We start from the raw sequence: 14,221 nt of genomic DNA on the forward strand, positions 1-14,221 counted from the left end.
TTTCCTCACATGCAGAATGTCCTGAATAATCACAAACAAGTGCCATGTGTCTTCTACCTACAGGTGGAGTAACAAGGGGAACATTTTCTAAGGATTAGCTGAACACTAATAATTTGTGCAGTGAAGCTTCACCATTGCTGTTTTGCTGTGCTGAGCAGATACTAAGAGCTTTTGGTAGCTGGAAAAAAATGTTCCTTCTTAGATTAAAGATCATTTGACTTACACAAGCAGGAGAAAAATCCTTTAGTTGGTACAAAAAATTTATTGTAAAGCATTCAGCTCAAATACATGTGATCAAATCTCTTTGACCATATAAAATAAGAATGTTCCAGGACATACTTAAAGCCAAGTTGTAGCCAATATAGGATTTTCATAGTTAAATTTGAACCTCATAGTAAAAATTTTAAGTACTGACAGCACTAGTAAGTGGTATGTACAGTGCCCTAAAAAGGATTAAAAGAAAGTATAATGTTCCATAGAAATGGCACCCTTAACTTGTACATTATGAGAGGTGTAAGTAAATTTAATGATGAAACAGTCAATCACAAGTTTAAATACATTACAAATTTACTTACTGTATGAGCACTGTTAACAGTCTTGTTTCTATGTCTGTGTTCCTCATTACTAGCCAAGATTTTGCAAGTCTTAGGTAAAATGGTTTGAAGTGGTTCTCCAGTTGTGTTCCCTAACTGCTTTCCCATGCCCTTGATTCCTGTCCCCAAGCTACTGAAAAAGACAGGGAAACTCAGCCAGCTACCAGCATTACCTAACCACTAGTGTAACAATGGTCCTGGCCCTACTGTGAAACCCAGGCTACTGTAAGCATCAGTAGTATTTTTTAAGACTAATCTGAAGCTGAACCTGGTTAAGTAGGTACAAAGCAGTCATCTTAAACAAGTCTGATCAAGGGTGGAGCAAGGCTATACAATTACCTTGTTGAAGCTGAAACTCAGCATGTGACACTTCCAGAAATGCTGACACCCTCATCTTCCAGTTCCAGCAGCCAGGACAATATTTTCCCCTACTCTACAGAATCTCTTGTACAGGATTTTTCACTTGATGACCTGTCAAAACACCAATATCCTGCAGTCTAAGAGGGAAGGTATGGCAGAATTAGCAAGATAAAATACACAGATACCACTTTTTCCCTCTTCCTCAGGTGAATTTAGCCAACCCTGAGGAATGTTAATACAAATGCTAATGCTTAAAAAGGCAAAGTGTGTCACCAGCTACACTGGAATTCACAAATTGCTTAATCTTCTTGAGAACTGAAAAAAGAATGCACCTAGTTTTAATTATTGCATTTTTCTCTTTGGCTTTCAAATCTACATCTAGTTTATCCTCAGGAACAGACATGCTAATTTGGGGAGATTAGTGCTTCCTTTCCAGCAAGTAAGATGCTTGGTCTAGGCTTCTAAACCTGCAACTCAACTAAGAACTTCTGACCTTGAGTGCTACTGTGGTTCTGACTACAACCCTATTGACTTGAAATCCAAAATCCATTTCACCCTGCAAAGTTCTCCTCATAAATGGCAGAGTTGTGCATGGACATGAAACCAAGAACCCATGCAAAATATGGCTGCAGTTCAATTTGTTTTCAAAATTAATTCAAAGTTGCATACTCAGGTTGGCCAAGACACTAATGAGTCAATTGACAAAGCTCTTCATGCCATTTCTTTACCAAACTGAAGCCAGAATGATGAAGGAAACTAACCTACAGTACCAGTGGCAGTTTCTCCTCATTCCCAGGCAAGGGTACTCTGTTAAGCATGCATACTGAGAGCAGTATCAAGGAAGTACATGTCAATGTATAGTCTTCAGCTTTTATCCTTTATTACGTACACAGCAAAGAAGGCAGCATTAGACACACGCACAGTGTGTTACACCCATTCCATCCACAGCACTCGCACACACGCACACACACAGCCTTAAAAAAGTGTCGGTGATAAGGAACATATTATAAAGGTTGTGATCTTTTATCTCTAAGCCCCTGAGCTTCTTCTTATGGTTAGGTGAAAAGGCAACAAACAAGTCTTTCCTTGCTCTATAAGTGCTTTGTGCAACAATGTCCATAGAGGTCATAAGTCTTTCTGGGAGGAGTGAATGTCTTACTCCCATATTCACAGTCTCCTATCGCTGTTTTTGCAACAAATAGTTTCCAGTTATGTTTAGTTGTCATAGGCGGCCAATCCAGCTCTTGCTCCTGTGATTAAAGTTAGGAAAGGTTCTGCAGATCAGAAATGAAATGCAGGCCCCTCTTTCTCTCAAGAGATGTCATCTCGGTGACACTGCAGGACTAGAGAAGTTACCAGAATTTCGTGGGGACTGAAGAGGCACGGATGAAGAACTGGGAGACAGTTTTCTTGGGCTGCATAGGTCACCATTGTGCAACTTCCACAAAAGTTCTTCATTTTCCATTGACAGGCGTTTGTTTACTTTTGATTCTTTCTCTAGTGACTCCTGTAAAACAGCTTGCTCTGTAGAAAGTTGCCTGCAAATGGAAAATTTACATCAGAACAAATAACCCTACTTGGAGGCTGCAGTACTGAAACTTAAAGAGAGGTTTGAAAGTGCATAAAGCCTTGCTTGGCTCTCAACTGAATTCCATCTTTATTTGGAGGATTGATCATGTTCTCATCCTAGCTATATTTAAACTAGTAGCTTGCAGAAAGCAGGAGAAAGTTCCAGTAAGAAACATCCCTAAGGGCCAGAAAAAGCATCTGAAAAGTTAGGCTTGTCCTACTTAAAATGACACATGCTTTTAAACAGCTGTGCTGGAGCCTTTGGGTCTTCTTGCAGGCTCAGCTCAGCATAGAAGCTGCAGATTCCTTCACACTGGAAGAGTCTGACCATCCATTTAAGCAACAGTTAGGAAGACTCAGATCTGTTTTATTCATGTTAAATATTACTGTTATTGCTAAATAAACCACACTGATCTAAACTGGGGACAAATTACTCACTGAAGTGGTTATAAGTAGGACCCAGGTCTAGCTCACAAGCCAGTAGTACTTAAAAGGGACAATTTTTGTATTATGGTATTTCTGAGTTGCTTTTTCTTCCCTAAAATATTGGAGTACTGAAGAACAAACTAAACCTTTACCCACTTTCAGTATGTTCCTGCTTGTTATTCTACAAAGGAATGCACATTTGTAGAGATACAAGTGGGGAAGAAATGGATGTGTTCTTTCAGAGAGTACTACAAAATTGCATTCACCAGTATTTCAGCAGAATTTTCTTTTTTGTCACAGGAACCCCTTCCCCTGATTAATAAGGGCATCTAAATGTCCTTATTAAAGGTATTTTTCACCTTGAAAGCTCCATGTGTTTGTCCATCCGAGCTTTTAATTCTTCATTTTCTTGCTGAACCTTCTTTAATTTATCCATTAAGATTGTGTTGTTCTCCACCTTAGAAAGAAGGTCACAATTTGAAATAAAACCCATACATGCACTCATCAAGATACTGACTGAGCTATCACAGACACTGGTGATCTGGAGCTTGCAGAGGTTGTTGGAGTACTTAAAAAAAACCTGCAGTAACATCAGACTGACCTGCTGCCATGGCTTAATGTTCTGTAACAGTCAAATAGATCCTACTTACCTTATCCTTGCATAGCACTGGCACTTGGCCACTTGTGCTGATTAGATGCCAACAAGGAGGACTGGATAAGGGATCTGCTGTTAATCAGTGCATTCCAGTAACTTCTGCCAGCAATGGACAGCAGTTTTAGACACTCTAGCATCTTTCTAGACAAAAGACTGTCCAGAAATACCGTGACAAATTCAGGAGTTCCCCTGCGTAAACAGCTTTCCCTATTGCTCTTCTGATTCTACTTTGTTGCTGGAGGATGTTATCAAAAATAAAAGGAAAAACTGAATAAATGGTTGGATGGTCCAAGGCCTTCTGCACTGTGGCCAATGTCTGCTGCAGAAGATGAAGGTTTACTAGTAATGTGCTACAGTAACATACACTGCTGCACAATACTGAACAACAACTGACGTGCTCCATTGTATCCAAACCTCTTTCTATACTTCCACATTAAAATCTTGCTTAAGCGAGTATTACAACAGTGTTCAAAGGCCCCACCCATGAGAAGGACCCTGTCCTGTCACAAATAAGAACATGCTAAGTAATTACAAGTTCTGCCTCCAAACCTGACTTTTCATATGGAATTACACACAGGTCAGGAGCACAGCCACACAGCTAAACAAGCAGCTTAACAGCTACAATAACTGGCCTAAGCTAATCAAGATGTACTCCATTTCATATTTGATCCCTTCTTGTTAAATTAGGATAATTTCCTTGTTAATGTTTTCCTGACAATGCAATCTTATCTTCCATACCACTTGAGCAATGTAGCAGGTAAGGATTTTGTTCTTTGGGGGATGAGGGAGAAGAGAGGGAAGAGGCTCTACTAACTTAGTAATAGTTTATGCAAAGCAGTAGTGGTCTCAAGATGTTAAAAGGTCATTCTTTTCCCCTCTTGACATATATCCCAATGCTGTATCTGCAATGTGAGCATGTCCCATCATGAATTCCTGTTTCCTTTTTAACAAAAAAAGATTAATTGTTGCATGTAAGTCTGTCCAGCCCAAGTTCATTATAGGATCACAAGTTGGAGACACAGCCTCAGCCTGCCAGACCCCAAGGAACACTCACCAGCTTTTCCATCTTCATTAGCTTTATATCCTGCTGATGGAGTTTCTCATTCTTGATCTCCAGCACTGCTTTCAAACTTTCCAGCTCCTGTTCCAGGTACATTATCTGCGGGTTTTTCTGAAAGATTGCCAGAGAGTTTGCTTAGTACCCTGAATTTCAGGAATAATTTAGATGTTTCTCTGCTATTTAGAAAAAACAAGAAAATAATTACGGTAACGAGTTACTTTTTCTAAGTGAAATCAAGTCAAACACTACAATAAATAAGAAGATCTGATATCACTTTATCCTCAGTTTTTGTTTGTCCTTCAGGGTAGGTGGACAGTTGCAGTTGCTTCATTAGGAGCTGTTCAGAAAACACTTAATGCACAGACATGAAAAACCCTTGTGAATCAAAGGAAGGCATGAATGCTGTCACAGCAAAACTTGTTTCACAGGAGTGCCCAAAGGCCTTAAGGCTAGGAGTTCCAAAATTTATTTCATATTACTCATAACCCATCCCAAGAGATAATTAAACATTTGAAGAGTTTTCAGGCACTGGAATAGTTCAAAAAAGCACCAGAAGTTTAAGTTCTGAACCTGACTGTAGCTTATCTTCCCTGGTTTGAGTCTGAAGGCTCATAAACAGAAATTAAAATTTTTCTGTTTTGCATTCTTCTAAAGCCTGAAAATGCAATTACATACACAAATCTTGCACTGCTGCACGTCCATTACTTATCTACAGTATAGCAAGTTAGGAGTTTTTTATTTTTCCTTTTCCTGTTGTTTTCTGGGAGGTAGAGGGGAGAGCAGGAGGAAGCCAGAGTAAGATGTGGTTTTCTCAAGGATCTATTTTCCAGAGTAAGAAACCATTCAAACACTGCAGAGTAAAAACACATTCTCTGCATTTCAAGGCAGTCACAGCCAAAAAAAAGCAAGTCTTAGTCCATTCCCAAGTAGTCAGAATGGAACACAAGCTGAAATCAATCAATGATTAAGCATGTTGTGTAACTAAGTTTATCTTCAAAATCAAACAAAACTTGTTTTAGTGTTATTTGGGTAAGAACACAGGTGCACTGCACTGAGTAACAGCTTCACTGCCACACCAGAAACCTCGGACAGGAGGGCAATGCCTGCAGTTTTCTGGGGTGTGGTCCCAGAAGGACAGGGCCAGTACATGTCACAGGTAATAGGGGCTCCATCACCTACACAGTTCATTCTCCTGCTTGTTTTTAAGGCCTGTTGCATTAGTGGTTCTTGTTTAACTTCTTTTGAGAAGTCTGTGCAAGGGTGAAGCATGCTGCGCTGCCTCAGTTAAGGCAGCACACAATTTGTTCCTCTGTTTTGTGACTTTAGCATGGAATCTAGGAGCTAACAAGAAAAGCAATCCTGAGAAGTTGAAATGTAGCTTACAGCGTGTTCAATATTCAATTTATTTTCTTTCTTTCTTCAAGCCCATTGGCCTTAAAATATCTTTTTAAGGTTAAGTCTAAGCTCCCCACATTAGCTATTCACAGGAGAACACACATCCAAATAAAGAGACTCAGAGGCCTACATAAGTTTTTAGCAAAAAACTGGGATTATCAAGTGACACTATCTAAATGATACCAGAGAACTGGAAATACATCTCTGTCTTCAAAGGGCTATTGGGAATTCCAATGTTGCAGAATGTGTGTTTAGTACAGAAGAGTCTGCTGAGTCAAACTGGTGCTTTTCCAAAGAGAAGTCTCAAGCTTATCATGCATCTTATGCTCTCAGGAAAGCACATTTGCAGCTATGTAAAGGCACTTGACTATTGCTCCTTTAATTTAAGCAACATCTGAGCATCCCTGTGGAATACAGTTCAAACTCCCACTGCCACAGCGACATATTGTGGTTGCAGATTCTTCTTGTGGCAGCTCTGTCCTGCCCCTAGAATAAGCAGTAAGAGAAAACAAAACAAAACAAATTCCAGTAAAAACTAGGGCAACTTCCACTAGAGGCATCCTAAGTGAGTCTTCGAGCATGGAATTTCTCTTTGTGGAATAAGCAATACTCCTGGTATTCCGCTTCCTTCTGGGTAACTGGAAAGATTAGCATGTTTGTGTCTAACCCTCCCACTGCATAAAAAAACCCCTCTCTCAGAGCACATTTCTATCCTAGGAGCATCAGAGGTAACAGCAGCCTTGGGAGGAAAGGCAGGGCAAAATAAAGGTTTCTTTAAAGGATAAATCAGTAAAAAGTATGAATCAATGTTTGAATAAAAGCATTAGAAATGAGCTTTGCAGTAGTGATGCAAGCCCACACTGATCATAGCACTGGTACAACAGTTATCGACTGTCCAGAAAAATGCTATGGTACAACTGCTGCACACACACAGGTCTTCGATTTAGCTTAGGCTATTATTTACACCCCTGTCTTAGACACTCAACAGCTTTATAGAATTATAATGGTAAAGTTAATACACAGCATTACAGTGCTTGCAAAAAAATTGTGAAAAATGGCAGGTGAGCCATTTACAGAAAAGTATTACCAAGTATGGGAGCCCTATCAGGCTTCATTGCAAACCTTCTGCATTATGCAGTAAAATAAACCCAGGCAAGATCTGCTCATCCACATTACTTTGGAAGATCAAAACTTACAAGATTGGATTTTTCTTTGGCTATTTGTTTTTGTTCTTCCAATTTCAGCTTCTCACTCAAAGAGTTGTTTTCACTTTTTAGTTCATCGATTTTTTTCTGAAATGCAAATATATTGTATAGTTAGGCCAAGAATTCAGTGCACATCTCCAAACCGCTTTTCAAGTTTTAAACCCAGCAATGAACCCAGCCCTTAACAAACCTCCAGCAATTCCTGCTTCTCTTTAAAGGAATCTTCAAGTGACTTCCTTTCAGATTCATGGGTGCTCTTGAGCTCTAAAACAAATTATTTTTGCAGATTTTTAATACCACGTAAGACGTGAAAATTCTTTTTGAAAAGAAACAGCCTGAAGAGCCAGCCTACATATATACACACAGATGCAGTTGATGGCAACACAGAAAGAACATTTATCATTAACTGATGCAAAGCATGTATGAAGTATCAGATTTATTCCCACTTCAGATTTGCTGATTGTCCCCTCACATATCCATTTCATTAGTGAACAGCCTGTCAGTTTTGAGAGCATTCATCTGCATGCAACAAATGGACTTATTAAGCACAGGCCACATCTGACAAAAGTTGATTTTATGGAAGGAAACACAGCAAAAATTGAAATTGTGTCTTCCACAAACTTCTTGAAGAGCATTTCTTTTCCTACTTTGGATGCCATGCAGAGGAGTTTGTTCTTTGAAAGCAATGGAAGCCTGAGCAGTCTTCAAGACAAAAAAGTATCACTGGAAACTTGGCTATCAAGTTGAGTTGGAAGGAGGATGGAAATCATCATCACTTAAATCAGTAAGATGCAATCTCATTTAAACCTGAGCATGGTCACCAGCCCTCCCTGAAAAACCACCTCCGCCACAGTGTACTGTACACAGTGTATAATATTTCTCAACACTTCCATGTCATTATGGAAAGCACACAACCCTACTTATCCTCATTTTCAATTTTGAGGTGCTCCTTACAGAACTAGGGGGTAGAAAGAATTATTCAGTCACTTGAGATTTTGAGGGAAATTCAGAAATCTTGTACTGCAAGAAAAAGTCACTTCCACTCAAACTGTTTCAAAAGTTTCATTCAACTACAATGAAATCATGATTACTGCTGTATGTAAAATAAGACTTGTCAGTTCCAAAGGAAGGAATTCAGCCAATGATTTTAAAGATAGCTGGCCACAAAGAACAGTGAAGTGGACATAATGATCAAAAAGCCTGAATATTTTAGTTTGTGACTAGCAGTTCTATAGCAACTAGCAGTACTATAGCACATGTACTTAAATACAAAATACTTGCCTGAAAAAGAGGATTCATACTTCTTTTTCAGCTCCTCTACTTTTTCTGAGTGTCTGTTTTCAAGTTCCAGCTTAAAGCTTTCATGTGTGGTATTTAAATTGTCCACCTGCAATATGACAACATGATTTTTCTCCCCTTACATGTAACAACCCTTGTTTAAAGCATTGTTTCAATGGCTTCATGCACTATGTCAAGTACATTTTAAATGGTCTAGTAGGATTTAAAAGGAGAAGCTGAGCCCTGTACAACATTTAATAAATGAGAACAATGCCTTACAGTTTACAACTACCAACAGGATGATGTGTGCATCTGTCACACGCATGGAGTTGTTGCATAGCAAGGTCAGAGGGCAGGTGTGTTTCTATAAATCTTAAAACTCAAGCTGCCTCAAATATCCCATGGAGTTCTAGAAATTATTTAAGCTGGCAGAACACAAGCAATCTCCCCCACATTTAAACATAAGCTTAAGATCTGTACAGCTTAGTGTGGTAGTATTTTTATCGCTGCAATGAAGTGGAGTTTCACATTAAATAAAATAACTGTTATTAGCAAAACCCAGGATTCTTTGAAGGCTCATTTATAGCAGAAAGCAGTTACTAGAGAACTTTTCTACACTGAGTGTTACAAACCTGCTCCTGGAGTTGGGCTTTGTACTTTTCAGCTTCCTCAATGCAGATACTTTGGAGTTTCTCACATTCTGCAGTGTAAAACTGTTTAAGCCTCTCCTCCAGCTCAGCTAAGTCATCATGATGTTGCTGGTTTAACTTCTGCAAAAACCCTTCATAAGCAACTTGCAGTTCATTCCTGTCTCTTTCCAATTTCTCACAAGCTGCAGAAGTGGTTACTGAAGATGTCAAAAAAAAAAGAGAGAAAAAAGTGGATCAAGTTCAATCCTAAAGTCACTTCTTCATTTACAGGTATTAAAAATAATGAACACACTGCATAGCAACATGGTTATATGCAAAGACAAATAGATACATCTATTGAATGTGTACCCCCTCCAAGGGCACATGAAAAAACCTTTGCAAAAATACCAAATTCCATGTTTCTTAGGTTGAGCATTAATTGAACCTAGTTAAGCCAGGAACCCACATAGAAAGCACAAGTGTTGCAGATTAACAGGACATGAAAGAAAGAATGTCTCATGAGAGGCACTGAAGAGCTCCAATAAAAAAAATAATTGCATTTGATACTTCACCTTATTTGATTCCACTTCAGTAGAATACTTGTCAGAGTACTTCACTTTTTGACATATAAACCACTTTGCTAAATTTGAAAGTCTTAATAACCTGAATACTATATGCTTAATGACACTCACCCTCAGATATACAGCAGAGAAGCAATTCTAGCCTGACATGGACAGCCTGATACAGATCTGCCAATCCGAAAGGTACTGCTCATGTGTTTATGCCTCAGATATTTAAATATGCAAGACAGAGAACAGTTTTAGGCAAAAAGTGCAGAGTATTAAGAAAAGAGAAATGCTGTGCAGTTCTCTTTACATCTGCATTAACACAGGTCTGCTAAGAAGGCTGCCCATATTTGTCTCCCCATATTTGTGGCTGGTTAAAAGGCAAAACAGAAGTTAGGAACTTGCATTTTTGAGTTTGAAATTTAGCATTCCCAACTCCAGCCAACCAAGCCTGAATAGGAGGAGTCACCCTCCTACTGCAGCAAACGCCTTATGCAGTTCCAGCTCCACCCAAAGCCTGGAAGCAAGGTGAAACAGCATCTCTGACACAAGTGTGTGGTCACTGACCTTGAGCAAAACTGGTTCTATACAGACTCTAGAACTATGGTTTAAAATAACTTAGTGAGATGAGTGGCTGCTTAAGAGAAAAATCAACTAAAATGTTAACTTGATCTTCAAAGGCAGGAGAAGTCATGTATGCATGCACTTCACAGCAGAATGGCACACTGCTTAAACAGTGTAAATATAAATGCTATGTAAACGCATGGGAAGAGTCAAGGATTTTTGTACAGGCAGTACAGGAAATTCTCATCACAGCTGTGTTTGAGCCTTAAGATAAATAAATTACAGTATCTTCAATGACTGATTCCCAAAGCAGTAGTGGGTCAGCTCAAGGGAAAGCAGCCTGCCCCAGCAGAGTGCTTCAAGTTATACGTATCTTATTCTTCTTTGCTACAGCTCATTAAAAGCATGTGAGTAACTTGATGAATGATATTCACACTCTCTTTTAAGGGAACTGTAAAGAGTCTTGGCCCTGCTACCATAATTTGGAACCTGCAGTAGAACTAGAAAGTGTTAAGAAAGTGAGCTGTACTGCATGGAAATCAATCTGCATGTGTGTCTACCTGAATTAGGTTTAACAGCAAGCTTAGCTGTGCTGGGTCTGTGCGAAAGATCCGCTGATCTGGACAGATTTAGGCCAAGCTCTTCATTCTCTGACTGGCAACGATGCAACAGAGGCTCAACTGAAACCACAACATTCTCTGCAACCCAAGCAGATTTCACAGTTTTTGCTACTTTCTGCACCAGCACCAAGAGATGGTTTTACTTCTCTATCTTTATTCCTTCCACAAACTTCTCTTACCACTGTTCCCTTAGGGAAAGGAAAAAAACCAAACCAAACCAAACCAACAAACAAAAAAATAAAAGAACCACAGAAAGCAAATTAGCATTCACACTTCTTTCACACCGCAGTGGCAAGAAGTTATTGAATAGATATACTCTGCATTGCCACATTTTTGGAGAAGAGGAAACATCATTGTTAGGAGACATTATTTTACAATGCAAAGACCAGGCAGCAAGCCAAATGGAGGTATTACACAGCCAGCCACATGCAGATTGATCTAACCTTCTGTAGCAGAGTAAAGGCATAGCTGAGAGGCAGGCGACTTGCATGGCTCAGTTGAGGTAACTGTAGCAAAATGCTTCAAATGATCCACTTCACTTCAAACCAACAGAGGAAGAAGCATCAAATTCCTTATTTGCAAGGCCAGAGCTGTTCGTTTGCCTCCAGTTAGCCAGAAGAATGTGCTGCCTATCCTTGCGTTATCTTTAAATGTCAGCACGCAGAACTTCAGATGATGCAAAGCACTTCAGAAAAAAGCAAATAGCAAACCACGCCTTTGTCAAAGAAAACAGATGCATCAGTTCCCCTTCAGGCAGTTTGCAATTCAGATTTATGAGAAGACTAATGTTACAAAGGCAAACTAAAAACTTTTAAAACTTGCACTTAACTTGCAGTTAAATGTTGTTACCTTGAAGGTAACTCTGGCATCCACAAAGCTGGAGGCTGCAATGCTTCCTTGCAGATCACAAGCCTGACTTGAGTCCCTGCCATCCAAACAAGAAGCAGAACTACAAAACCAGTGAGCTCCCAGTATCATGGTGGTACAAGAAACTGACCATGTAAGGCTTCAGCAAAAGCACCAACTAAAGAATTGTTAATTTGAAATTATGAGATGTCCCATAAACCAAAGCTTGTCTAAATACTCAAGATTGAAATCTGCAGCAAGTGTTCTGCACAGCCCTATCCATCTGCAGACTGAATCATGTATTTTATGACTGCTCTGCCTTTTTTAAAAGTTGTCTTTTTCATGATTTGTCCCTAATTCCTTAATTTGGCCGTTTAGCCACTGACTAACCAAACTCGATTGCTACTCAACTGAAGAGTCTTCTCATTGAACATCTGATGCTAAACTTTGAAGAAAAATTTGTAACAAATATTTGTGGTCTTCCAGTAGCAAACACACAAATCTATTTCAACTTGTCATCCACTTCAGAGATATCTGAAGTGCATACTTTAGCGTTTTTTTACACTACTACTGTGTTTCCTTTCCCTTCTTGAAGTGCTTTCCTCCACGATTCCACATCTTCTTTAGACCACAAACCTTGAGCAAAAAAAACCCCAAAAGGAAATAAATAGTCCAACACCATTTCAGGCAAAAATCAAGCCATAGAAATGAAAAGATGTGCTATTCATTTGTCCATGAAGTTTGTTCAATTTTACTTGTAACACTAAACAGTTTTAAGCTTTAAGGATAGAGTATACGAAATGCTATACTTGGCAGCCAGAAGCAATTTTTACTTCTTTATTCAAATAGCAGAGCCATTAATATTTTTCCTCCAAATATTAATATTTTTTCCTCCACTTGGTCGTTGCAGTCTCTCTTCCCAATCATACAACTGTCCTTCCCTGTATTATTACAAGATTAATCTGCGTATTTAGGCTTCTTAGCACTGTTAATTATAAATGAAGAGCCCGGTTCTTTTGGGCCAGACCATGACCTTTGGAAATCACAGAAAGTTTCTGAGATTTGGTAACAGCAAATCTTCAGAGCAGAAATGCTGGTTTTGACATGTAAAATTACCCTTTATTTGTAGTAGTTAACAGCAGCCACTTGCATCTTGGGTATTTCACTACAAAGCTTAAGTGCCAAAATCATAAAACAAATGCCTGCAAGAACAGCATGGAGAACCAGGCACATGGCAACTCCCTGCAATAGTGCCAACAGCAGCACATCCAAACCACATCAACAGTCACTGCAGTTGAAGGAGAGGACTGCAAAAGTTGCCTTTGTATCTCCAAGAAAGCTATTTTGTATTTCCACTAAAAGTAGCCAAGACATAAGACCTTACAATAGTGCAGCATCTCCTTTCACTTTTTTTACCTTGTTCTAATTATAAAACCATCATCCAATTCAGCCCTTATGGCTAAACTGCTTAGAAAAAACATTTTTCAACTTACATTCCCCTAAAAGCCACCATAAACATAGCTCTAAGATAAAATACAATGGATTTTCTTGAAGCCAGAGTTAAATTTTTTGCAAACAGTAGTTATCTTCATAAAACTGTCCAGGTCACTCACTGGCCCAGTTATGATTTATGAAAAGGCATTAGACTGTCTGGAATTCTAAAACAGAGTTCATTAGGACATTTAACTGTCAGCATTTTAATAGATGCGGGGGATGTGAAATGGGGATGATTACCACAAAAAACCCCAAGTATTTAGTACCATGTGATACTACACTGCACTAACACTTAATTGCTCAAACCTTTTATTTCACACTGCAAGATGTACGTTCACTTGACAAGTCTGCTATAGACAAGCTAATTTCCTTCTCTATGCAATATATATTTTTATATGTATATAGTAATTAATTCATGGTATTGGCAGATTCTCAATACTGAAAATTCTTCTACGCAAACATGCTTTCAAGTTTATGACCAAGTTTCCCTTGGTGTTACTTCCATAATGAGGCTAATGATACAGGACAATAAACCACATGGCGTATTTTTGTTCTTGGGCAAGTTAGACACGGCATGTAGCCAAAAAAGCCTGCTTTAAGCAACATTTAAGCAGGTATGATTGAATAAATGATGTGAAGCACTCACTTCTCTGCTGGGAATTAAATTCACATCCCTGTGCTGCAAACACTACAAGTGACAGTGCGTTCAAGCAGGCAAACAGGCAAGTGTATGAAGTGTGGCAAGTCAGACCCCATCTCAAATAAGTGAAAGAAACATCTATCTATTACTGAGTATTTTTACGGATCACCTTAACCTGCAAACCAAATACATTCACTGTAAAACACAACAGTCTCTTCCATCTGAACCTGCAAAGCATCTTGAAGATAGTTTAGTAATAAAAAAAGAACATGAAGGTATTTGCAAGAAAATACAGTTTATCAATTGCCATGCAGCAACTGG

At 38.9% G+C, this 14,221-nt stretch overlaps 1 protein-coding gene across 6 annotated transcripts in view; it reads right to left on the reverse strand.

The window, feature by feature from the left end:
* Positions 1-242: 242 nt before the first annotated feature.
* The window catches only part of MTUS1 (microtubule associated tumor suppressor 1), an 85,776-nt gene continuing 71,797 nt past the window's right edge, over positions 243-14,221 (reverse strand). For all 6 annotated transcript variants that reach the window (XM_017744403.1, XM_017744402.1, XM_017744401.1 and 3 more), the window contains 7 exons: positions 9,174-9,388; positions 8,545-8,650; positions 7,454-7,527; positions 7,255-7,350; positions 4,658-4,774; positions 3,308-3,405; positions 243-2,491 (listed from right to left, as the gene is read on the reverse strand). In XM_017744403.1, coding sequence (XP_017599892.1) covers positions 2,275-2,491; positions 3,308-3,405; positions 4,658-4,774; positions 7,255-7,350; positions 7,454-7,527; positions 8,545-8,650; positions 9,174-9,388 — 923 coding nt within the window. In that variant the 3' untranslated portion in view covers positions 243-2,274. The remainder of the gene's footprint in view (positions 2,492-3,307; positions 3,406-4,657; positions 4,775-7,254; positions 7,351-7,453; positions 7,528-8,544; positions 8,651-9,173; positions 9,389-14,221) is intronic.

The sequence above is a fragment of the Corvus brachyrhynchos genome, unplaced genomic scaffold (genome assembly GCF_000691975.1).
Source record: "Corvus brachyrhynchos isolate BGI_N302 unplaced genomic scaffold, ASM69197v1 scaffold17, whole genome shotgun sequence".
Classification (NCBI taxonomy): domain Eukaryota; kingdom Metazoa; phylum Chordata; class Aves; order Passeriformes; family Corvidae; genus Corvus; species Corvus brachyrhynchos.